The 26929-nt window shown below is 37.8% G+C and overlaps 3 protein-coding genes across 4 annotated transcripts; all 3 read left to right on the top strand.

Moving 5' to 3' along the window:
- On the top strand, positions 1 to 3100 carry LOC133740630 (peptide methionine sulfoxide reductase B5-like). The gene is made up of 3 exons (XM_062168569.1): positions 1 to 385; positions 2501 to 2657; positions 2762 to 3100. The coding sequence occupies exons 1-3, from the start codon at positions 42 to 44 to the stop codon at positions 2924 to 2926; spliced, it is 666 nt and encodes a 221-aa protein (XP_062024553.1). The 5' UTR covers positions 1 to 41; the 3' UTR covers positions 2927 to 3100.
- Positions 3101 to 3726: 626 nt separating this feature from the next.
- On the top strand, positions 3727 to 14160 carry LOC133738779 (K(+) efflux antiporter 3, chloroplastic). 2 transcript variants are annotated; one of them, XM_062166393.1, is made up of 19 exons: positions 3727 to 4047; positions 4734 to 5120; positions 5338 to 5439; positions 5692 to 5772; positions 6307 to 6408; positions 6770 to 6847; positions 8187 to 8255; positions 8463 to 8513; positions 9021 to 9134; positions 9217 to 9318; positions 9407 to 9541; positions 9815 to 9996; positions 10112 to 10247; positions 10632 to 10703; positions 10799 to 10900; positions 11572 to 11733; positions 12641 to 12730; positions 12830 to 12991; positions 13700 to 14160. In XM_062166393.1, the coding sequence occupies exons 1-19, from the start codon at positions 4012 to 4014 to the stop codon at positions 13922 to 13924; spliced, it is 2388 nt and encodes a 795-aa protein (XP_062022377.1). In that variant the 5' UTR covers positions 3727 to 4011; the 3' UTR covers positions 13925 to 14160. The 2 variants fall into 2 exon arrangements, with proteins under 2 accessions (XP_062022377.1, XP_062022376.1); XM_062166392.1 differs by having other exon boundaries at positions 3729 to 4047; positions 13628 to 14160.
- A 982-nt stretch (positions 14161 to 15142) lies between these two features.
- LOC133737411 (putative disease resistance protein RGA1) lies at positions 15143 to 18757 on the top strand. Its single transcript, XM_062164967.1, has one exon. It carries the CDS (start codon positions 15143 to 15145, stop codon positions 18755 to 18757), a length of 3615 nt encoding a protein of 1204 aa, XP_062020951.1.
- Positions 18758 to 26929: the final 8172 nt, after the last annotated feature.

The raw sequence follows: 26929 nt of genomic DNA, 5'->3' as shown, positions 1-26929 counted from the left end.
TGAAGAGGTCTTGTTTACGTAAGCCATTTGTTTATCTTAAAATGGGCCTGCACATTCTGAGGTCTTCTTCACCCCTTTCTTCTTCTTCCAAGACCATAATCTTCAACCCCACGACCAAACCTACTCTAACAAACCTCCTCCTCCTCCGACCTTCAAACCCTACACCCACTACTTCTCTCTTCAAAACCCATTTCACAACTTTCTCACCAAAACCCATCACACCCGCCATTGGGTTTGGCGGGTCTTTGCAAAACGCTAAGCGTAGCTTCCGTGGTGGAGTTGTTGTAGCTATGGCTGCACCTGGCCCGGTTCAGAAATCAGAGGAGGAGTGGAGAGCTGTCCTTTCTCCTGAACAGTTTCGGATTCTGAGGCAAAAAGGCACCGAGTAAGATTTCTGGGCTTTGTTTGATTGCTTAGTGATTTATGGGTGGCTTTGACTCTTGGTTATATTGATGTATAGATTTTGAGAAACAACTTTCAAACATGTTGTGATTCAGTATACTATGTTGTTGTGTTAGATTAAGACTGAATTAGGGAAGATAGGTTTGAGAATTTGAGCTTCCGAGACTGAGCGTCGCTGCTCTTGTTTCAAGGTCTAGTACTGGTGTAAATGGTCCAAGACCCAAAAAAGAGAAAAAGAACAGAACAAGCTAAGAGATAGCAGATGTCATAACACTTCTAGGACAAGCAGCTCTAGTGATATCATCAAGTACAGTAGTGGAAATGAAAGTAGGCATAGAGGGCAATCTGTGGAGACCAAAATCTTGATCGACACTTTTCTTTGCGAGGCCATCAGTAACCATGTTTCTTTCCCTATGCACATGCTGAAACGAGTAGGAATTGAAGGAAAGAAGCAAGGACTTGCAGTTTGTCAGGATGGAGGTCAACATCATCACTAAACATTAGCTGCTTCAGGATTATAGAATCAGTCTCCACTTCAATATGAGTGATTCCTATTTCAGAAGCAAGGTTCAGGCCAGTTAACAGACCCCATGCTTCAGCCTGCAACACTTCACCATGGCCAATGTTCCTCATAAATCCATAAATCCAATTACCAGAACAATCTCTCAACACTCCCCCAGCTCCAATCAAACCATCCATTGTTCTAGTACCATCCACATTGAGTTTAACATGATCAGGACTTGGTTTCTGCCAGCATAAGTATTCAACTCTAGTAGATTCACTAGTTTGGGTTTTAGAGTTTCCTTTACTCCACTCATGTATGTATTGAAGGATTAAGCAATAGAATTATAAGGACCACGAAAAGTATCATAAAAAAATTATACTTGTTTCGCCACTTCCATATAGACCAACAAGTGAAGATAAAGAATTGGGACCAAGCAAAGTCAAGAAACTTACAGCTATGCTGTAGAATATTAGCAGCAATCCAATCTTCCCAGTTTAAAGTAATGTTTTGCGCATGGTAGCAGGCATATCAATATTCTGCCAAACAGCAGATGCTTTAGGACAATTTCTGAAAAGGTGCAACGTAGATTCAGTTTCTCTAGGACAATGAATGCAAGAGGCATTAGAAATAAGTCTTCTTTGAGCTCTACTCTCATTTGTTAAGAAAGGAAGGTCCTTTTTAGATTCTATTTAAATGGTAGAACAAAAGCCATTATTTTAGGTTGCTTATGTGTACGTGCTTGAGTGATTTTTTTTTTCATAAATCAACAGTCGGGATTGGCACAGCAGTTGGAGCATAGGAACAGTGGGGGTTAGCATACCAATTATAGGCTGAGCTAGTTTGTTTCATTCTTATTCTCTTTATACATGAATTTACCTTCTGAAATGACTAGCTTAAGTTGTGAAAATTTTAGATGAATACCTTCATGGCTATGCACTGTAACTGTGTTTTTGGTAGATGGGCGAATTTCTTGCTTTTATCTAAGTAGGTTAGGTGAGTACAAATATCATTAGGTATTTTTCAGATAACGTTTCTTGGTTTTGCATGCCTCAATATTTACTGCCAGGATAACTTGCTGGAGGGAGGGAATTGTGATTTTCGTGGCATGTCAAACTTCAATGTTGGTGAAAGAAGATAGGTGTAGTAGATTGAACATATAGCAAGGAAAAATTGTTCTATATTGATATTTTCCGGACTTATATCAATTGTCCGAAACAAAAATGAGTGCTTCATAAGGTGCGAAGCTTATATGGCTTGCCATCCTACTACAACACAAGTTTATTTAGGATTAGGACAACTGTTAATAGGCAAAAGACTTAAAACTAACAGAGCTTTTAAAAATAACATGTAAAACAGAGTGAATATATAGATCTGGGATCTGTCGTAGGCTTTGGTTGGAATAACTATTGCAAAATCTTCGGAAGTAATATGGATAAGCAGACAACTACCTTATACTTGACGACTTCATGCATTGACAATCTAGATTAACGTATTATCAATTTTTGTTACATAGATTCTTCGCCCTGTTATATAAATTGATATAATCAGACGAAAAGTGACTTGTGAGCTTGACATTATTTGGCTGCTGTAAAGGTATCCTGGCACCGGAGTCTATGACAAGTTCTTTGAGGAGGGAGTCTATACCTGTGGAGGATGTGGGACTCCTCTCTACAAGTCAACAACCAAATTTAACTCTGGTTGTGGTTGGCCAGCTTTCTACGAGGGTCTTCCTGGGGCCATAAATTCTGTTGTGAGTTAGCTTTGTACTCTTCATATCGTGCTTTGTTTACTTTGTTAATCCTAATCCTCTTCTAGCTATTATATCTGTATTAATGAAATATCATCTGCTATCAGCCGGACCGCGATGGGATGAGGGTTGAAATTACATGTGCGGCTTGTGGTGGACACCTGGGTCATGTATTCAAAGGTGAAGGTTTCCGGACACCCACAGATGAACGCCATTGTGTGAACAGTATTTCACTTAAGTTTAGTCCCGCCAATTCTAATCCGTCCGAGTGAAGGAGCCCTTTGTATGGTGCACTACAGTATTCGTAAATTCTGTTAATAAGTCAGGTGGGCGTGGTGAACATTGATTCTACAACTTTTGTGGTAATATTGTCATTGCTCTATATGTATACCTTAATCTAATCTTGTTGCACATAATTTAACTAAATGTGTCCTCTTTTGCTTCCATTCCCTCAGACATCCGAATGATGTCGTGTCTGAATTCTGCTACGGATCCTGAATCTTTCTGATATGCATTTTGCATTAGTAGTTCAAAGAAATATGCATTGAAATGGATTCACAAAAAATAAAAAATAAAAAAATAAAAATCAAATGCTTTTTCTGGGTTTAAAGACAACCCTGAACTGGGATAATTTTATCATTATTATTCAAATGTAGTGTTAGTTTATCTCATTGTATTTATGGTTATACTTCGGGAAAGAGAATACAAGGCCAGCCATAAGAGTTATTCTGTCGTGGTGAGATCCGTTCTTCTCTAGTCTAGCAATACCATTAGCGCATTGCTAACTTTCCCAGAAGCTAGCACTCTGAGAATCACAGACCAGACCTCCTGAAGTACTGAAAGCAATTCCACATATCCCATATTTACATTAAAGTCTAAAGCAAAGCAAAGCAAAGCAAAGCAAAGAGGATAAAGCCAACGGAAACAGGCGTTGGGTAACCAGATGTTTGAATATAGATAATTACAGGCCGCAAGGTTTCTGTGGCCAGTGGGAAATCGGCACGTGGAAATTACGTTAGCTTTTCGACCCAAAAATCATATCGACCTCTGTCTTCTAGTAGACGTTGAAAGCCATTTCAAGGTGTGCTTCTCCTCCACAAAACACACTGACTGATACGTGAAACTTATAATGGGATTATCGGATTAATCTCTATCTCTATTTCTTATTCACACTCTCAAATTCAACGTGTGCACTTTTCATCCTCATTTATAAGTTCAGAAGGGTCAAACTGACTCGACTCAACTCAACTCTGTGCTCTCCACAAGTATCTGCAAGATTGGTTCTGGGTTTTGTAAGAAAAACAAGTCTCTGTGATTTTTTCAATGTGGGTATTCTTGTTGCATCAGCCTCAGCACTATGTTGGAGTCAGTGACTTGTTTTGGAAGCTATAAGGTAAACCTTCTATACATTATCCATTCTATATTTCATATAATCCATCCATTGTTTCATATCACTTGCTGTTTCCATTTCTTGAGTTGCCAAACACTAGTTCCACCTGATTGTGGTTCATTACTTTATTTGTTAATTTAAGTAAAAGATGGATTGATTGTCTTTAGTACCAAAGAAGAAAAAAAAGGGCTGCATATTCTTCATGTCAATGTTACTAAATTAACCTTCTGCATACAATTCCATATGTTCAAGGCGAGCAACTTTCATTCATATATGTGGAGCAAATTGCATTAAATTTCCTTTTTGAACTGTCCAAGAAGATTTGAAAATCTTGGGGAATAAAGAATAAGGAATAGTGCTTCTGCTGGTGTTCATCAGTGGGAACAATTAATAACATTTTAGCAAACTAACTAACTACCTAGGACTTGAAATTCATATTAATTTGTCAGTTTCTTTCTAATGTTTTTCTGAACGTTTTTCAAACCCCACATGAAACTAGAGTATTGAACTGTCCAAAGGCCTAGAGTTTGAAATCGAACACAAAGTCATTAATTTCTGTAGTCTTCTTTTTATCTTCATTTTGATATTGGAGGTAACTACTAATTCAAGTTTTCTTTTTAGTCCACATCCTCATCAGAAGAGTAAAGGGTGATTATACTACTGTGGTTGATTTGTTCTATTCCTTGCAGGGATACGACATTATCAAACAAAAGAGCCCGTTTATGGCTTGCTCCATAGGCACATCACGGTTCTGTGGGCATTCTTTCAGTCCTTATGTTAGTAACCAGCAAGTGCGCTCGTTATCATATGCTAATAAGTACAAGATAAGACATAGTCCTTTTGTTTCAAGAAATTTCAGTCAAGGCAATTCTTCGTTAACTTCCTCTGTACACTGCTGGCGAGGATTTTATTTCTCAAACCATAGACCAGGCCACTCAGCAAGATGGAGGATATATGCAACACTTGATGTTGCCAGCGCTGTTGATGTCATCAATGATTTAGGATTTGATACTTTGACGTTCTTAGCTGTGACTGTTCTGGTTGTTCCTGCATTCAAGATCATCAAAGCTAGCCCTGTAAGAGTGCTGTGGTATTGACCATTTTATATTTTTCAATATTTTAATTGTCTTCGGAAATATGGGTTAGCATTTGGGAAGGGAATGAGTGTTTATATATTGCTGGGTAGTTTCACAGTATGTATCCCTTGGTTGTTAATTCATGCTTTTGTAGAACAGTATTTCGTCAATTATAGGAGATAGCTTCTTATGACATATATCGTGTAATGGTTTTCAGATACTCGGTTTCTTCTTTGCGGGGATTGTACTCAATCAGTTTGGCTTGATTCGGAATCTTACAGATGTGAAAATTTTATCAGAATGGGGGATTCTTTTTTTGGTAAGCTTAATTATATATCTTTGCTGATATTGTCTTGTATCTGCACCATGTTTAAGCATACTACAAATTCATCAATTGGTTAATTACTTTTGCCTACTTCATTTTTTTTTGTTTCAGATTTTGAATATTCTGCTCAAGTTAAAGACATAGAATTACTTGAGAAGATTATATTTCTTTGATCATGATATGTTCTTTGTTGTAAACTTCCAAAATTGTTCTTATATAACTGTCACTTTGTGTTTTCCATTTTAGCTATTTGAGATGGGATTAGAGCTTTCATTTTCACGTCTAAAGGCTCTTGCAAAATTTGCCTTCGGCATGGGATTAACTCAGGTAATTTGTCTACAAAAATTGATCTTTTTATGGTTCTAGCAGCTAACTAGTTCTGTAAATGCTGATACTGAGCATAATTATGAATCTCTAACTGGATTATTCAAGGTATGAAACTTTAAAAATTGTACAAATGTGTAGTTTCAAAATTTTTATAAGATCACCTGCTTAATAAGGCTAACTGGATTATTCAAGTTTGTTTCTTATAAAAATACAATAACAATATAATACAAGTAAGTTCTGGTTATGAATAGAGAAATTTGCATGTCTTAATAAGGCTAAAGCTCTTGCGATAGTTTGCTGAGGGATGACACATTATTTGTCAGTGCAGAAATATTATAAAACGTATTACATGTTTTGTCTTAATGGGAGTGTAGGTAGTGGTTTATTCTGATTAAACAAATATAGTACATGTTGCCTTGGCGCCATTTTATCTTATTTAATCCTATAATTGCTTTTCGTTTGTATCTTCTTAGAAGTGATCATTCTACAAGCGGCTGCTTGGATTTTAATCTTTCTCTTTTCCCCCTCTTGAAGGTCGTATTATCTACTCTTGCTTTCACAGCATTTGAACTTCCTCCTAATGCGGCTATTGGAACACAAATTTTGACGTTCCTCTTTAACTCAAGGCCTGATCTGGTGAGAACTCTGTCCCATAGAATACTTTTGACATGTGTTGCTGATGATACATTTCTAGCTACCTTGACATTACCATTCATCATGTTGTTAATTTGGAACCCAGTTTATCAAATTGTGTCCAATTTGGATGTAGTGCTGACATTTGTCCGTCTTCTTTTTAACTGATTTAATGGTGATTATTTTTTATCACTTATAGTGTTGTCCCAGATATATTCAAATATGTTGTACTTTCCTCAAATTTCCTTGATGTTTAAAATCATTGTCAGTCTCTCCCTTACTGTTTCCAACTGAAGTCGCAGCAAAGGAAACCCTTCTATCCCAGCTATCTTTAATTTGTTTTCCATACTCCATTTGTTAATAGGTCAATATCAGAAGCGTTGATGAAGCAGTAGTGATTGGTGCTGCTCTATCTTTATCTTCCTCAGCTTTTGTACTGCAGGTATTTTAAATTTTAAATAAGAAAATGCATATACTAATTTGTCATTCAAGAAGTATAGTTGAATAGCTGCTATTATCTCTACAGATACAGTGATTAACTGGTGCCATGTATAGTTAAAGTGACCATTTACTTGTTCCTTTTTTTTTTGTGCTAAGCTACAGTGATAGTGTACTTGGATAAGTAATTCATACATCTGTTAATATTTTATCTAGTCTTTTTTGTTCGGACATACTAATCAAGCTCTAGTCAGTACTGGTGGATGAAAGTTACCAGCGGTAATTGGCAACCATTATCTATGGGTTGCTGATTTCAATCATGACATAATTGTTGTGCAAACACTACCAGTATTTGAGCTATAGTGGCTTCAAATCTCAATCCCTTTTTCATGGTTTAAGGATCTGAACTTAAACCTGAGTTTTTGTTGTCAAGCTTTCGTAGTATGCTGCTTTATTGTCTATCTATATTAATTAAGCCAGAGACCTCAGAGGTTAAATCTTCAAAGAAGCAACATATTCCCTTTGTTACTTGGGAAGACTTAAAGATTATAATGAGGATAAACAATTAAACAGAATAAAAAATTTAAAAAGAAATAAACTGAGACAACCCAAGTTATAGGAAGTCAGGAACCCACTAGTGACCAAACAAGAAAAAGATGATCCAATAGACGTACAGTTTCTACAAAACTTTAAATCTGAAACATTTACAAATTAGACCGAATTTTGCTCCCCAACTGTACTCCTACTCACTTATTTTTTTCCTAACCAGAAAAGCTATCTTACACGCTCCTGCCAGGAGGCTAGTTTATATGAAGGAAGTGGAAAAATAATGCCATAGTTATGAATCTTATGATCTTGTCTGTACGCATAAATTGAGGCCATTAATTCTTGTTTGTGGATGTAGCTGGTCTTCTCAGCTCTCTAAAGGATTCTAACGCTTCCAGTCCTTCGGAATGAAGAGACAGATGACTTTTATTGTGTATAAGTTTTGATGTTAAGTTGGACTACCACTTGATTGGGCTTAATAGATGCAGGCGTTTGAACCCCATAGGATCTAAGTTCAGTGACCCAGATGATTTGAGAGCACCCAGTATTCAGTTCTTAGCAATTCAGAATCTTAGACAGTATATACCCCAGAGATTCTTCATTTCTTTCCATTTTCTGATTAGCACAGATCTAACTATTATTGATTTATTTCCCTTCAAACCATGGAACTATTTGAATTGCAACCAATAAAACTAGTTCTCACTTCATTACTCATATCAGTGTCATTAATTTATGGTTAATATTCTTAAAATGATATTTGATATAGTTTTGTAGAGCTTACATAGCATAATATATAGCTACTTGCAGAGAAAGGTGAACTCCCTACAAGATTTGGCTCTGCAACTCTTGGGATACTTCTTTTACAGGTTCTATTCCAAAACTTGAGTAAGGGTTGCCTATTTATTTTTGTTCTTTGTTTTTATGGTTTCAATTATCCAGATATGTTAAGATTAGTGGAATAATCAGTGGTATTGCATTTTCTTTTCCTCACCATTCTTGATTCTCCATGCGAAGTGTACAACGAGAATATAATGTCAATAACTTTTGGATTCCCCACTGCTGGATATTTGCAGGATATAGCAGTCGTACCTCTCTTAGTCATACTTCCGGTGCTGGAAAGCCAGGTACATGAAACAATAAATTAGTCTCTCAAGCTTCACTTGAAAGTTGTAAGTCAATTAGTTTTGAGTATACATTCTTGTAAATGTCATTAGTTCTGATTGTTGAGCACCATTCTGAGGGTGGAAAATCGTCTTTGATTTCATCCAACTCTTGATGGATAATCCATAATGAATATAATAGTTGAAGCAGTTTGCCTTTGAGAAGGCAATGGCTTTATTGAAATATGGTGTTATTGTGGGTTTTTGCATGTTATGATAAGAAAGGAATGCTAGAATTTTTGAAGGAAAGCTAGGAGAAGAGTTGACATCTCTATTAGATAGAGTAACATTGTGAATTTCTTTGCAGCTGTTACTGTAGAGTGCAGAGTCAGAATGATGTTTTTATATTTTTTTGGTCAAAATTGATTATCTACACTATATATTTCCTGTCTATGTCTTCAAATTCCTTAAAAGTTGCATGAAGACATTATTTGTCCTAGTAGTTTTAAAGTCTCCGTCGCTCTTCTGCAGAACATAGCGGAGGACAGTATATGGCCAATGCTTTTGAAGGAGAGTTTAAAAGCTCTAGGTGGGCTGGGGCTTCTTTCTCTTGGAGGAAAATTAGTTCTTAGGCGAATTTTTGAGGTGTGTGCTAAGAATAATTGGGTTTAAATTCATTAATATTTGTTTATTTTTGTTGGCCCTAAAATTTAGTTTGTAAAATCAGTTTGTAGCAGAAGCAAGGAGCTCAGAGGCATTTGTTGCCCTTTGCTTACTGACAGTGGCTGGGACTTCACTTGTCACCCAGAAGTTGGGGTTCAGTGATACGGTTTGATATCTATTCTCAAAGATGGGGAGTATTTTGGATCAATACCTTGAATTTCTTTGTAATAGTTGAGTTCCATTGCATAATGCAGCTTGGAGCATTTTTGGCTGGAGCACTGCTAGCAGAAACAAATTTCCGGACACAAATTGAAGCCGATATAAGGCCATTTAGAGGCTTACTTCTGGGGTTATTTTTTGTAACTACAGGGACGTCCATTGACACGCAGGTACTGTAATATTTTATGTGGTGCAGTATTCTTTTGTTACAACATTATTTGATGTTTCAATTTCAGGCAACTTGTTCGGAAACAAGTTTTTGAATCTGATAGCTGCATGTTTTCGAGTTTTCTGTGTTTGTGGTTTCATTGACAGAATTCTTTATCTGTAAACAAGCAGATAATGCAGAATTGTTATAGATGCAGCAATTTTAGATAGTGCAGAATAATTACTAGAATCTGGTCTGCACTTTCTTTGATACATATCTTTTCTTTCTTATGCAGCTTCTTTTTCGAGAGTGGCCGAATGTGCTTTCACTCTTGGCAGGTTTGATTGTCATCAAGACGCTGATAATAACAGCGATAGGCCCTCGTGTTGGACTCACTTTACAAGAAAGTGTAAGAATAGGATTGCTTTTGTCTCAAGGAGGGGAGTTTGGCTTTGTTGTTTTTTCTCTTGCAAACAGGTGGGTCCTACTCATAACTCTTTTTTTTTGTTACACCAAATGCAAAAATATGGTGTGATCAATTATTTGTGGTTTTTTACTTAGTCATAACAATATGCAAATTTGCTGAAAACAGGCTTGGTGTGCTACCACTTGAGCTTAACAAGTTGCTCATAATTGTTGTTGTCCTGTCAATGGCATTAACCCCATTGCTTAATGAAGCTGGAAGAAGAGCTGCTGCATATATTGATGACAATTTTGAAGCAGAGGATGTAAGCTCCTATATGCGTTAGGAGAGTTGTGTACTAAATGGCTGCAGGCAACATAGCTAGCCCATATTATTAAGGAAAATTCTGCAGTACATACCTTCATGCCATATGTACACTTGATGCATACCGATTGAATAACATGTATAGAAGGCCGTAAATGTAAACATATGAACTTCTATCAGAACCTGAACTGTTGACACCCTTGCATGCTTTCATAACTCAATCTTTCTTCATATTAGTCAAATTTTTGCTTACCTTTTTCTTGTTTTTCGGAAAAAAAAAAATTATACAACCTTCAAGCTCTGTTTGAATCTAGTTATTGAGTTATTATATCCCATAGCTTCAGCTCAATTTATTGCCTGAATCATTTAAAACAAATCGTTACAGAAAGTTCCTGATGTGGTGAATTTCAATTCAAGTGAACCTGTTGTTATTCTTGGATTTGGACAAATGGGCCAGGTAAGGTTTTATTTTGCTGCAAGATACAATTTTGGTTGAGCTATTAGTTCTCGGGTCATCTTTAAATACCTTTGACTCTCTCTCTCTCTCTCCAGGTCCTTGCCAATTTCTTGTCCACTCCATTGGCTTCAGGAATAGATGGAGATGCTCTGGGATGGCCCTATGTAGCTTTTGATCTTGATCCATCTATCGTGAAGGTCAATGAAATTTTGCTCGTGTTGTTTTCAGTGTTAGAGAAGAGTTGATTTTCATGAATGAAAAGTATTTGAAATACTGCCACCTTTGACCCAAAATATCCTGAACAGTAACAATCCAAATGAAAATTTATTAAATTCCATAATTTTTAATTGAAAATGGAGTCAGAAGTGGAGAGATATTTGTCAGGTAGAATGTAATTAAAAAAATAAAAACTAATATATGGCCTAAAACATACCCTGATACGGAAATGACTGCCACAGAGTTGAGTTTTGTGTAAGTGGCCATTCTTGAGGCATAGGTTCTACAAATGTTAAACTAATCAGATAGTATAAAAGAGGTAAGGGATCTCATCACAATGCCTTAACTTTATACCAATAGAGGTTGTAGGACTTGTATCTACCACTGTCCACGAGCTAAATGACACCAAAGAAGTTACAAAAATTGAAAGCTACATGAGATAAAAAGTTCATGATTTAAGTTTCTGCAGAATCTTTGTGGTCAATCTTCCTCTGAAGTAATTAATTTCTGGAAAATAATTGGGATACTGCAATACTGCCTAATCTTTTTATGACCGGTCTTTTCATTACATTGTAATATTGGGTCTCAACTTGCAGATATAGTTTCTTATGAAATTTTTTCCGTAAACATACTTCCACCATTGCATTTACAGGGGTCTAGAAAGCTCGGCTTTCCAATTCTTTACGGGGATGGATCACGTCCTGATGTTTTGCAATCTGCTGGTATATCTCTCCCAAAAGCTGTCTTGGTTATGTACACTGCAAGGGAGAAAACAATTGATGCCGTTCAAAGGCTTCGACTTGCTTTCCCTTCAGTAAGATCTCTCTCTCTCGCTCTATCTGTGTGTGTGTGTGTGTGTGTGTTCACTATATCAATATAAACAGAAATGCCATTGTGTCTTATGACAAAACAACTATAAGATTGAAAATTTATTGGTTTTGAAAAGGGAAATAAAATGTCCTCTGAAGCTTCATTACTTTTAAGCATTCTTGTATCATCAAACATGTTTTTCATATCAATGATCCATGTCATCGGCCATGGTTTGGATTTGTACATGGACTTATCATGGAGTTCAGTTTTTGTACATGGACTTATCATGGAGTTCAGTTTACTTCCTTTCTGGAATTTCAATTGAGTTGTAAAAAATCCTATTTTGTAGATGAATTCTGAAATTCTACAGATTTATAGTTTTTGGTCTTAATTTGTTTATTCTTATCATTTGTGGGTATTTAAATCTTTCCACCTAAGGTCTCCGACTGACCATGACACAGATCTCTAAGACTTCTTCCTTCCTCCCTCCCTCAACCTCATCCTCACCCCCTCTCACTGACTTTAATCAAATTACTAAAGAAAGTTTAGCTCATGTGGTAAAGCATCTGCAATACAATCTTATACCCAAAAGATAGGGTTTGGTTAATATTATATCTAGAAACAGGTTTTTGTTTTTGAGACTAAAGAATGATGATCAATTTAGCTACATTCATCATGTTCACAGTCAATTTTGCATCAAGGTAAATTACACTGATTCGAGGGTCATTATAGAACCAATAGATGAGAAATTGGCATCCAATTCAATTTGAGACTCCCAGTGCTCAAGTCTATAAAGGCTAAATTCCTGCCAGTAGATACCTAGACTAAATTTATATTTTCTGTTCTGAAATCCCATCCTATTATTTCCCTGGTTGGTTTGTTTGGTAAATTCATGTAAATTTTATTGGCAGATCCCTATTTATGCCAGAGCTCTGGACCTGAAGCACCTTTTAGATCTGAAAAAAGCAGGTGCAACAGATGCCATTATGGAAAGTGCAGAGGTATGAAATTAATTGATTCTTTTGTTTGAAATATTGAACATATAACCATGAAGTCTTTATATCATGACTTGACACCTGACTCGATTTTACTTCATGCAGACAAGTTTGCAGCTGGGCTCTAAGCTTTTGAAAGGGTTCGGTGTTATGTCTGATGATGTGAACTTTCTTCGTCAAATTGTTCGTGATTCCATGGAGCTGCAAGCTCAAGAAGTAGTCGGGAAAACTGATGATCAAGACTTGAATAATTTGAAGTCATTGCAGGTACTTGCAAGTGTATAAAATCTGCACTGAAATTACTTTAAGATATATTCATTTATTGATATTCAGACCTGACTTACAGCGCTTTAGCCATACCATGCATTTTCGTTTCCCTTCTAATTTAATCTTTATTTAAATAGGAGGCATCCTAAATGGGTCTGATTATGAACATAGCTTTTGACACCAAAGTGACCCTAAATATTTACTGAACACCATTCATAAAATTTTATTCGTGTGATTTTTCTTGGTAGTATTATATTTCAAACTGATGTGAAGTGTGAACTATCCATTTGTTCTGCTAACATGGACTCCTTTACGTCATTCTTATTGTATTCTTGTATAATCACAAGAGATTATATCCTTGGTCAGACCAAAAAAAGATTAAAAAAGAAAAAGAAAAAAAGGTTATACCCTTACTGGACCAGTTATGGACAAACTGTTGAAGTGCAAACTTGAGCCACATGAATTACCATGTTATCTTTTGAATTTTGATTAGATTAACGCATGTATTCTATGACTTTGTATGAGTAGGATAATATACGTGTATAATGTATAATGTATGATTCAGTTGATGCATTATAAATATTTTTGTCATGTGTGTATGTGTTGTGTATTGCTAATGGGACTTTGCTTGACAAGGTGAGAGTTGCTGACTTAATTGATGACCCCTCATCCATTTCATCAACTTCATCGGAAGACAATTCATGGGAGGTAAACAAGGTGGGTGCTTCTTATATCTCGACGTTGCAGGGAGATGTAGATGAAGCAGAGCATGACAGTGAACTCCAACGGTCAGGGCATACGGATGGTGAAGAAATTTCGCATGGTAACTTAGACACAAAGAATGGGTTTCCAGTTAAACCGCAAGATGCTGAGGGGGAGATAAATACAGTAGACCCATCAACCCGCCGTGTAACGACTAAGGATGAACAGTAATGTGGAGTCAAAAAATGGGGGAGACTTGGGGTTTCACTCCACTGAAATTATAATTCCTTGAAGGTGCCAAAGGCTTCGTTTGAACCATGTGCAGAGGAACGAAGTTGGAACTGTAAGAGGGCATTTCAGGAAAAGTAGCAAAGGGACACTAATTCTTTTTATCAAACCACAGGCCTGTATATTCTTTTAATTTGTGGAGGCGCTCGAGAATATATAAGAATGTTTTACTTCGCTCTCTGTCTAAATTGCCTTCAGCTAACACGCAGACCTTTGAGGAAGAACATTGGACTTTTTTCCCTAAAGATCCAAACCTACTGGGAAGGTATCCTTCCCTCCTTTTTTTTTTTTTTTTTCCCTATTCTATCTACATTCATATGAGAAGAACAGTTTTAAAAAGAGGGAAATTGCAATCGAGCCACGTACATACACGTCCAAAATTTTTTCTGAATGACCTTGAATCTGCTTGCTGTATATTCTTATGACTGATAGTTAGATGCTGTGAATATAACACACCAAATATAGGAGACAGAAACCCATACATGTGTACATGAAAATAATGAAGAAATTATGAATGATGAATTAGCAATCGCTTCTTCGAAGCGTTACACCACCGAGCATAAGAGACCCTTTTAAAAGACTTGAACACAGACGATTGCACAGCTGAGGTGAGGCAAACATATCGGGCTGCTCTTCTTTTCAAACATCTGCTTGATAAGAATTTTCATTACTTGCAATTTTCTTCTCCTTGTGATTGTGGTATGCTCTGTTTTTAGATGGATTAGTGGGCTCATATGTAATTCCATACTCCATTTAGTGTGTAATCTCTGTACTACCGTGTATACAGGGAGAGGTGGCCTTTCTGTATTTTAAATGAGTTACCGCTTAAAACTATTTTACTAGATTAATCATGTAGATTTACTAGTCAAGATCATGAGATTTTCTTTTTGGTCGATAGTCAAGATCATGATTATCGGCCAGGACTTCAAAAGAACCAAAACAAAATTACAGCCTCTCATACTCATAGTGTTGTGTGGGGTCACTGATGACTGGTGAGCCTTGACGTGTAGCACAACAGCTAGCCATCTTTGCCTTACAGTTGATCAGATGATCTGATTCAGATCATTGACCCAAAAAAAGAAGAAGAAGAAGAAACCGGACCTGTTTGTTTAGATTCATTCGAATTCCATTTCTACTTGTTTGAGTTTGGTGTCGGTAGAGATGGAAGCAGCTGCAAGCATAGTTTTATCTCCTGCTTTGCAAGTGCTGTTTGACAGACTAGCGTCCCCGCTCCTCGAAAGGACTGCTGATATTTTCGGTTTCAAGGACAACCTCCGCAGCCTCCGACATGCGTTGTCAAGGGCTCAAGCTACCCTTGAGGATGCAGAAGAGCAACAATTCACCAGCAAAGCCATTAGACTTTGGCTGTCTGACCTCAAGAATGCAGCCATGGATGCACAGGATCTTCTAGAGTTCTTCATTGCTCATGAAACTTTGGAGAAAGAGACCGGCAAGGATGTTCCTCAGGTTTTGCTTACTGCTTCTAATCATCCGGACAATGTCAGAAAGGTTCTTCAGACTTTAGAACTGAGTCTATCAGAGCGATTTCCACTGTTGAGTGTTAGAGATCCTACCCTGCCTCGTATGGCCGATCGAAGATGTGATAACAGGGAGACTAGTTCCTTTTTTGTGGACTCGAAGATATATGGAAGAGATGATGACAAAGACAGGTTAGTCCAACTCTTGCTATCTTCTGCTGCAACCAGTCAAGTGAGTCAACAGGGATATGGATGTGTTGCAGAGTGCATTCCAATAATCGGTATTGGAGGAATTGGTAAGACCACTCTTGCTCAACTGACATATAACGATAAGAGCATAATCCAACACTTCGATCTTAGGGTGTGGATTTCTGTCTCTACAGTCTTCAGTATGAAACATATACTGCAGACCATTATTGCTTCTGCAACAAAGGATGAGGGCAAGCTTTCAAAGATCCTGTCGATGGCAAAATTTTCTATCGACTGGATGATTTATGACCTTGAAGAGTTGCTTTATGAATCTTTACACAACAAAAGGTATTTGATCGTATTAGATGATGTCTGGACTGAAGACCAAGATGACTGGGACAAATTAAGACCTTTGTTTACAGCGGGTCTGGATGGATGCAAAATCATTGTCACCACCCGCAGTAAGAAAATCCCATTCATGATGAACTTCCCAAATTACCAATATCATTTGAAGGGTATGGCAGATGATGATTGCTGGGCTCTGTTCAAACACCGGGCATTTGGATTAGGCGAAGAAGTCAAGTATCCAAACCTTGTGCTGATTGCAAAGCAGATTGTTAAAAAATGTGGAGGTGTACCTTTAGCAGCAAAAAGTTTGGGAAGTGCAATGCGCTTGAAGAGACAGGAAAGGCAGTGGTTGTTCATGCGAGATTGCGAACTCTGGAAATTAGATGCAAGCCAGCATAAAGTTCTACCTGCTCTCATGCTGAGTTATCATCATCTACCATCTCATCTTCGACAATGTTTTGAATTCTGCTCAATGTTTCCCAAAAATTATGAGTTCAAGAAGCAGCAATTAATTCATCTATGGATGGCAGGAGGCTTAATACTACAAGAAGGAAACAAGCGACCAGAAGACATTGGAGATGAGTACTTTGATGATTTGTTGTGGATGTCTTTCTTTGAAGAAGCAGAGCAATGTGATTGTGGCAGCACAGCAATTGCATACAAAATGATTGACATCATTCATGATCTTGCACGATACGTTGCAGGTAAAGAATATGTGATCCTTGAACATGGTCTTTCACTACATAGTCCAACACAAATTCGCCACTCATCTCTTGTTCCTAAAGGGGAAATCACAATTCCAGAAGCTCTGTATGAAGCTGAACATTTGCGGTCTCTCTTAGTCATTGGAGGTTTTGGCACAGTCAACAACCAAAGCAAATTATTTTCAAGTTTTGTATACTTGCGTATGCTAGACTTGAAGAGGTGTGATATAGATGATTTGCCAAGATCACTGGGTGGCTTGATATGTTTGAGGTATCTTGACATGTCTTACACACGCATCTCCATGTTACCTCAAAGCACAAGTAATCTCTGTCTTTTGCAGACTTTAAACCTTGTTGGTTGTGGTCACCTTAAAGCGTTACCCTTTTTGGGAAATATGATCAACATGAGACATCTCAATATAACCGGATGTAATCGTTTGAATGAGATGCCTTTTGGTATTCAAAGATTACTTCAACTTCAGTTATTGCCATTGTGTGTTGTCAGCAGGAACCAAAGGGCGCTCACTATGCTTGAACATTTGAATCTTTATGGCGAGTTGAATATCACCTACTTGGAGAACACAAGCTCTCCAGATGAAGCACAATCAGCTCGATTGAATATGAAGGAAAATCTTGAGTCGGTAGGATTACATTGGGGATCCCAACCTCTGGATCAATCATTTCCGAGACTATTAGGTAAATCCCGACGTGATGTAGTCATCTCCAGCTCTCAAGTAGCGCCACAGCTGTGTAAACGTGTGGAAGAAGTTCTTGACGGTCTGCAGCCACACAATAATCTGAAAAAGCTAGTTATAAATGGCTATCCGGGAATTAGATTTGCTGATTGGGCTCTCCCAAAAATGCTGATTACAGTTGATTTGATCAACTGTACAAATTGTCAACATCTTCCAGCCCTTGGGAATCTTCCGCTGCTCAAGACACTCTATATGCATGGAATGGAGGGCGTCAAGTGCATTGGTACAGAGTTCTATGGTGACGGTACTGACGTAAGGTTTCCATCTCTGGAAGAACTATCTCTCAGTCATTTTCCAAATTTGGAACAATGGTCATGTGCAGATGATGGAAATGCATTTCCTCATTTGAGCAAGTTAACAGTTAGAAGCTGCCCCAAGTTACAACAGATATCATTACCTCAGTCTCTTCAACATTTGGAGCTACGGGATTGCAATCCAACATTGATGTGCATAGAACATTTAACTTTGCTTTCTGTGCTTGTAATTGAAAAAATTCCAGAGCTAACCTCTCTCCCAGAAGGGCTTTTTGTATCAGCTCGTCTGTTTTCTCTGGAGATCTTGTCATGTCCTAAGCTTCGTTCACTGCCTTTGAAGATGGGAAACCTTACTGCTCTGAAATCATTGACCATTCGATGGTGTGAAGAGCTATCCACCCTACCCCAGAGTATAGAGGACCTCAAAGCTCTGGAGTCACTGGAGATTATTAACTGTAATAATATAATCTCCATGCCGGATGGTGGAATTGCAGGTCTGAGTTCCCTTCGAACTTTGTCTATTGAAAACTGCAATAATCTGATTTCTTTGTCATCGAGTTTGGAGAATCTCACATTCCTTGAGCACTTGGTCATTATGTATTGTCCAAATCTTACTTCTTTCCCAGAGGGCACGGGCGCGCAACCTCTCTCTGCCCTACGAAGTTTGACTATCTTGGGTTGTCCTTGGTTTGATTCTCTACCAAATGAATTGCAAAATCTCAGGACGCTACAATGCCTGGAAATTGGTGGCTGCCCCAATCTAACTGCTTTGCCAGACTGGTTTGAGAAACTGGATTCTCTCCGATCCTTGACCATTTGCGATTGTCCCAATTTAATGGTACTGCCGCCCTGTCTAACGCTTCTCACTAAACTCCAGCATCTCTCCATTCAAGATTGTCCTCAGCTCGAAGAAAGATGTTATGGTGAGGATCGGTCCAAAATAGCCCATATCCCGCATCAATACATTGGTTCAAGTCAGGTGACTCCGGTCGAGCCGTTCATCATCCAAGATACAATCACATCATTCGGGGTCTTTCAGAGATTATAATGGGGTGGGCTAAAAAAATATTTTCATAAAAGTTTACTAATTCTTTTAATTTTTTGTTTTTGTTTTTTTTGTTGTTTTTTAAGTTTTACAAACCACATCTTATATTAAAGACATATCATTTTTTGAGACAACCAGTTTATCCTCGAACGATTAGAAAACGCTCCAAAAAACTCGGAAGTTCCTCGGTCTAGGTTTTTGCGAAGTTCTGCTCGTTCGGCGGCGCTCAGGGTGGGTGAGGGTCTGCCTCGCCGCCGATGGGCTGCTGCCGGACGGGAGTTTGGATGCTATTTTCTCGGGGAGATCTAGAGAGAGGCTTTGAAACTCAAGGTTTTGGAGGGGAGGAGGTGGTGAGTTCCAGACGGGATCTCTGGATGTGACTGCGTTGTGCAAGGATGGCAGCCTTCTGCATGGCTCTGCAGATCTGGGTGGCGGCGAGGTCTGAAGGGATGAGCGGCGGCGGTTCTGAGGAGTTGTGCAGCGGTGCAGACTGAGATGATCCAGCAGCGGCTTTCGGAGGTGTGGTGGTGAGGTGGTGCGTTGTATACCAGGTCGGGTTGGCGCAGTTTTGAACGGGGCGGTGAGTCGGCGCGGCACGATAGGACGGATTGCTGGTGGCGGGTGGTGCTGCACGGGCAGACGCGTGAAGATGATGATCGGTTGGGCCTTGCTCCAAATCCTGCTGGGCCTTAGGGCTTTGGGTCTCTCCTCTTTGAGCTACCCCATTGGGCCTCTATGTTGGGCTAGGGCTTTGCTCTTGGCCCAACCCTATGTTTTTAACTTTTGTCTAATTACAATAAGTTCCCTTATATTAGGAACCTAACGAGTGTCTTTGTTTTAGCTTGTCTATTTGCTATGTTTTTTCATAGCTTATAGGCTCGCTGTTATGCGAGCGATAAGTTCTAATATAGTTGGTCTATCCTATGTATCACTGTGGCTCCTCCACGAAGTCTTGTCTGGCCATTGTTATGTGTCAGTGGATGGGTATGTAATGACCTTTTTGGCATGCGCTATTACCAATGGAATTACCATTATAAAAAAAAAAATATTAAAGACATATCAAACAATCAAATAGCTAACTGATTAAAAAAATGAACATTATAACGTTTGATAGAAACTTGATAACGGAAGTCTAAAGCAAAAGAACGTACCTTCTCAAATTACACCTTACGCCCTTGAATAGAAACAAAATCTTTAATTATTGAATCTGTATCATAATTCTCGGCCAACTCTTTTTCAATGTGGACAATCATGTTATCAGCCAAAAAGTCATTCTCCATCTTGTTGCGCAATATTGTTTTGATATGTTTCATAGCTGAAAACGCTCTTTCTGTAGGTGCTGTAAAAACCGACAAATAAGTGACATGCTGATGCTCATTAGATGCAAGTGGTGTACTGCTATTCTGATCTTCTCTTATTTTCTTGAGCCATGAATCAAGAGTTTTTGCTTTCTTGGTTGGTCGATTATGATCAGATATTATATTTAAATATGTAACCATCACCAATTGACAAATGTAACAATAAAATCAAGTAATCAACTATTATAAAATCAAAAGTTAAACAGAAACACTACTGTAACAATTCATTAGATGATAAAACGAAGAGCCAACTGATCAGCAAAAAAAGCAAACCCATAATCTCAAACCTTAATTGAAAACGAAAAATACAATCTAAGAACTGATAAAGAATCCAACAATACATATGGAGTCAAACGTTGGTCAATAAAAAATATATATACCAGTAGCATGTACACCTCTTAAACAAAGTCAGCAAGATAAATTAGTATATTAATCAAGTAGCAATAGCGCGATAGGACTCAAATGGATTTGATTAATCAATTGTGAACTAAAAACAAAAAATATATGAATTAAAAATCGAAGAGGTGCAAAAAATCATATACCCAAGAGAAATAGAGGATAAACTTATACCTGAAGAGTGAAGAGGGAAAACGACAGTCAACAGAAGAACCAAAGCTTTTCGTCTGGGTCTGATTGATTTTGGAGAAACAGCGAGAGAAAAAAGTTGACCTAGTTTACTAAAAAAAGCAAGCTTTTTTATGCGACTATACCTCTTAAACCAGAATAGAAAATAAAATCAAATTAAATACCTCAAGAAAATAAATAATATATATATGATCAAAAAAAGAAAAAAGATAACATATGGACTAAGTTTAATAACATATGGACTAAGTATAGAAATTTGGGGTGGGCTAATTTTTATATTTAATTTTTAAAACTAAAATTAAGCTACAAAGTAATGTTTTTTCAAAATTTAGGGTGGGTTGTAGCCCATCGAAGCCCGTGTGTAGCTACGCCTTTGTTTTTACGTAAGCAACTTCTAGGCCACTGTCTTTGCTCTTCTTATGTTCTGTGTTTAGACAGATGATCACCTATTCTACTTACTTATCTTTCAAAATATGGTTTCTCTAGAATTGACTTCTGGTTTGTGAATCTCCCTGTAGGTCTTTTCGTCGTTGAAAAGAATGTGAATCTTTCATATATGATGCTAATTAAAAGGCAGCTTTTGCTACATATGCTAAATATGAGTAACACGAAAATGTATGGATTGAGTAAAGTGCAGACAGTTCAACCATTCCACTTTGAACCTCCAAGGTATTAGATTGGGCGAAGTAGTTAATTTTTAATATTTAATTTTCAATTCGCCCAATCTAATACCTTGGAGGTTCAAAGTGGAATGGTTGAACTGTCTGCACTTTACTCAATCCATACATTTTCGTGTTACTCATATTTATAGAGAAGGTAACTCTTCAGCTGATGCTCTAGCTTGCTAATTATGGTGCTCAAAATGATGGTTCTATTTGGTGGAATTCACCTCCTAGGTTCATTGCTGGATCCTATGGTCGGGATCTATCTTATGTTACTCATTATCGTTATGCGTAAAGATATAGGTTTTTATTTGCTTTTAGTTTTGCTAGTGTCTAGGAAGGGGGTTTGTCTTCCTTGTCTTGTTTTTGGTGGTTGGGTTTTGGTCTAATCCCCCCAACTTTTTTGTATTTGTCAACTATTCTTCTATTAATAAAATAGGGGGGGGGGGGGGGGGTGGGTTCCCAAAGTGTGGTAGACCATTCTCTTTCGGGATTGAGGGTGGGACTTGTTCCCTACATTGTTTGCCTCCGAAGAACTAATATCGCCTAATCCCTTATTATTTTAAAAAAAAAAAAAAAAAACTACTGCCCTGCAGGTCGTAGGATACTCTCTTGGAAGTTGGATCTGGCTGCCGCTGCAGTTCAATACTAGATCCTTAAGTTGATCGATCACATTGGTATAGTTTAAACCTTGTTGGTTGTGATAATGCAAAACCTTCAAAGGTACCAGAACAAGGGCAACTTTTGTCTTTATTATTGGATTTTGGTTGCTGGATCTTGGCAATAATACAGTGCAGGTGACTGTTCTGAGACTATTAAAGAAACGCACACTCGAAGTTCAAACAATTAGATAATAAACAGTACCATTTTACAATGGTTTTTATGTCTGAGCACAAAATGAAACTTGTAATTTTTGTAGGGACCAGCGTGTGTTCTTATAGTGAAGTTATTTGAAGGTTCTGTTTAATCTATTTGATGGACTTGGCCATGTCCTCATGTAGGTAACGAGTGCATGAAAGAGGTCAAGATCCAATCTAAACGACCTTCATAACCTGTGGAAGCATCTCATCTTCTCATCAACTTAGAAGGAAGAGCTGAAATTCAAGAAATTCACTTGCTTCTTCGAATCCTGCTGATGAAAGGACTGCACCTATATATATATATATATTAATTATGCTGGTAAATAGTTTTTCTCTCTCTCTCTACTCAAAAGTTCAAAATTTGAGTTTAGTTGTTTTGGGGAGAGAATGTAATACAGTGTTTTGGAATTTGTTGATGTATTGTTGGATATCTAAGTTTAATGAAAAAGATTGGACAAAATACTGTTTACTCCATATACTTATAGGGGGTCGACGTTTCAGTCCCTGACATTTCAATTTCACCTGAAAAGTCCCTAAACTCTCCACTCTCCAATTCACCAAATTGGTCATTGCCGTCAATTTTCTGTCAAAAGCTTCGTTATCTTGCTGACGTGGCATTCCGTATACGACCAAAATGTCTATTTTACCCTCACTTTTGTTTCTTTTATATTTATTTTTTACTCTCTTTTTTAATTTTTTTGTTTTTACCTCTTCTTCCAGCTCTCTCTCTCTCTCTCTCTCTCTCTCTCTCTCTCTCTCTCTCTCTCTCTCCCCTTAACCATTGTCACCGACCACCCACCACCACCATCACAACCCTCATTCCTCTCGCCGACACTTCTGCCCCACCACCTCCTCGGATCCGCCCACATGTCCGCAATTTTCGGGGTCCGAATCAAAACTGGGCACCGGAGGCACATCAAAACTCTCCAGAACCTTCGTCTCGCTTCCGCTGCTCGCCGGCTCAGGCTCTTTGCCTTTCCCAACCTACCCTCCCAACCAGGACCCACCAGAGGAGCTTTCTTCAGACCCAACAGCGTCGGGAGGCCCACCCACATCATTCACTCTGAACATCATCCCATTTCCGGTGAAAGCCCCAAATTCATCAGTAGAATTCGATTCAGTGGTTTCACTCTCGCAATCAGACTCCGAATCTCTATCGTTCTGTGCACTGGAGTCGGAATCGGATTCGGTATCAGAGGGATTCGATTCTGGGCGATCTGACCCGGAATCTTGATCCTCAACGATCACAGGATCCTCCTCCTATTTCTCAATTCAAATCACATAAAGATGAAGCAAGCTCAATAACACCAACACCTATGAGAATCTGCTAAGACCTTTGTGGCTATGAGTGTTCTATGGAGTGGAGATCGGACGACGGAGACCCGATAGCTACGATGGCAGAGACTACGGCGGCGATTTGATGTAGAAGCTTCTGGCTCTCGGATTTGGACTTTATGAACGGAATTTGGGCCTTTTGCGTGGTGGAGAATCCCATGGAGGTGGAGGCGAGAGCAGAGAGGTGGTTGCAGATGGAGGCCCATTCGAGGATTTCGAGGGTTTCAGATTGGAGGGAATGGGCGAGGGAGAGCTAGTGACGGTGGCGGCGGCGGTGGCAGTGGCAGTGGGTTTGGGGAAGAGAGGGCTGCAGAGCTATACTGTCGGACAAGGATAGGAACCCAAATGGGGAGGAACCGGAAGGAGAAAAAAAAAACAGAGAGAAATGGATGATGTGAAGGTCTGGAGACCGAGAGAGAGAGAGAGAGAGCAAGAAGATGTAAAGAGAAAAAGAAAAAAAAAAAAAAAGAGGAAATCAAAAGAGTCTGTGAGAGTAAAATAGACATTTTGGTTGTGTACGGAATGCCACGTCAGCAAGATAACGAAGCTTTTGACGGAAAATTGACGGCAATGACCAATTGGGTGAAATTGGAGAGTTTAGGGACTTTTCAGGTGAAATTGAAATGTCAGGGACTGAAACGTCTACCCCCTATAAGTATAGGGAGTAAACAGTAATTTGTTCAAAAAGATTTAATGGGATTGTGTGATTACTATTCTTTTGTATTATTTACTGTTGTGGTATTTAATGAATATTGAATTTTTTTTTTTGCCTGGGTTTGCAATTATTCCCCATTAGAGAGGGGAAAGCCAAAAGAAATAAAAATTCTCCCAATAGGCACAGATAGCTAAAGTGTCCCTAATAGGTGTATTATATTTGTACAAATGTATGGTATTTATACTATATTTGTAGTTTGAGAAACCATGGGTCCCACTTTGTTATTTAGGGACACATAAGTTATTTGTTCAATTTAGCAATAGGAACACTAGCAATAGGCACAAATGGCTGTGTCCCCTTTGCATCAATGGGCACCCATATATATCCCTATAGGCACCAATAGGCACACATATGATATGTCCCCTTAGGCTCTTTTTCTAGTAGTGTCTTATCATGTGATGTAAGATTTATTATCATAGTTTTATTGGTAGTACCCTAGCCTTTGCAGGAATTGAAATTCATGTTGAGTGCCTTTTATGCAAGGCACGGATAGTCTCACCTAGTTGATCGATACACCATATCCAATATACATGGCGCATGTATTTTGTTACAAACATGATTGAAGCTTGCAACAATTAGGGAGAGATTCTCATAAGGGGAAACATTCAAAATTATGCTACCTAGAATATATGAGCGTTGTACTTTTTTTCTCCTTCGACCAGGGTTATTTTACTGAGTTTTTGTTACTTGGAAATGTTTTTGACGAAGTAACATTAAGCGCGTCCAACATCATATGAGAAATTGGTGGACATCCAAGGGGAAGGGTTGTAATATTATAAATATGTGGCTGTCCACGTAAACTCTCATCTTTTTTGTCCTTATGATGTAAACCAACTCCTATATAAATGGGTAATTGAGAATGTTCTATCTCCTACTATATTCTGTTTCTCTATTCTATCTCTCTCTTATTCTTTAGTTTGGGTCCGGATCAAGGGACACTTTTTTTTACACAAATTTTGACACACCTTGTGAGCCATTAGATTTTAAAATGTTCAATGGTTCAGATTTATTGTTTGAATTATGTCAACAACAACAAAATGACGTGGCAAATGATATGGCATTACATTTTCAAATCTAAAATTAAACTTTTCTTCTTCTTTTTTGAAATAAAATTAAGCTTTTCTTCATTAAAAGAAAAAACAAAATTACTATTTGGAAAATCAAAATCAACAAAAACTAAAAAGAAATAAAAGAGGAAGAAGAATAGCAGAATAAGGAGTACTGTACACGATCAAAAGGACCATCGTCTTCTCTAACTTCAAGCTCTCATCATCCTTTCCAACTCCAAGCTCTCATCTCCATCCTCCCAATTACTTTGCAAATTGGAACTAAACAATACTCACAACAAGAGCACAGGTACATATTTATCTTGTTCTTTTGTCGACATAAAAACAACTAAATTTAGGGTTTAGACCTAGAATTGGTTGTGAAGTTTATGGTATTCAATTACCTATACTAGTCTTGCTAACCAAACTTGCGTCCGGCATTCTTTTTCTAGCTTTTGCTTCTTCTTTTTTTTTTCTTTCTTTTGGCAAATCTTCTACCTCAGGGTTGAAAACTTTGATTTTTCCTATCTGCTATTGACCAATATTAGTGGCTGGGAACTAGAAGAAGTATGTTTAATACAATCAGCAGCTAACACATAAGAATTCCAAACTTTGTCTCATATTCTCCTTTATGACGCTATTCCTGCTCCTACTTAGATTAGTTATAACTTACAATTTCTTGCTTTTGTATCTTTGTTTTCAGTTTGTTTTGTACGTTTCTTGGTTTTTAATGAATTCATCCCTTGTAAAAAAAAGAAAAAAAAAAGGAACTTATAACTCTAAACTTTCTGATATAGAAAACTATTTGCTTCCCAATTACAAGGGGCTAATTTTACTTTTACAAGGCCTGGTTTTGGCATTGATGATCAATGTTTAAAAGATCCAGAGACATTACGTACTCAAACTACTTGGCATTGATGTTCATAACGAATCCAAATTATATTATATGATTGTATGACCTATTTGCTACCTTATTGCAACTGGAGTAGGAATAGCAATTTCCCTTAATTATCATGCCACATAGCACTGATCATAGTAATAAGAGCCAACTTTTTCTAGAGATTTTCATGGTAACCTAAATAGCATAATCAAATAGCAGCTTGGTAATATTGTTATGTTTACAGATATGTTTACTCATTACTTCTATATGATGACCAACAAACAAAATATAAATTACATGTGTTTGGTATGGTGTTTCCTTCTGTTTTTCAGATTATTGTGAATAGAAGTCATGTTAGTTTATGCTTTTCATTTAGTTGCTTTATCTGTGCATAGTTTTTTTTTTTCCCTTACAATCTTGTTAGCAATTTCTTCATCACTCTTTTTTTTTTTAGTTGGCCTTGATGGACTTAACTTCGAAAGATGGCAATGTAGGATCCTCATTGAACCAAGTAACAAGCGATGAAGCAGCTAGTCACCATTCTTCGGAGAAAAATGTTCAAAAATTAAAATCACCTTATGTGGGAATGTTTTTTGAAACATTGGAAGAGGCAGGAAGATATTATGAAGATTGTGGTCGACAAGAAGGTTTTTGGACTCGTATTCGAAGTTCATCAAAGTCTAGATCACAGTCAAATGAAGCGACTAGTAGATTATTTGTTTGTGCACATCAAG

The sequence above is a fragment of the Rosa rugosa genome, chromosome 3, assembly GCF_958449725.1.
Source record: "Rosa rugosa chromosome 3, drRosRugo1.1, whole genome shotgun sequence".
Classification (NCBI taxonomy): domain Eukaryota; kingdom Viridiplantae; phylum Streptophyta; class Magnoliopsida; order Rosales; family Rosaceae; genus Rosa; species Rosa rugosa.
This window is presented reverse-complemented; position numbering and strand designations above follow the sequence as displayed.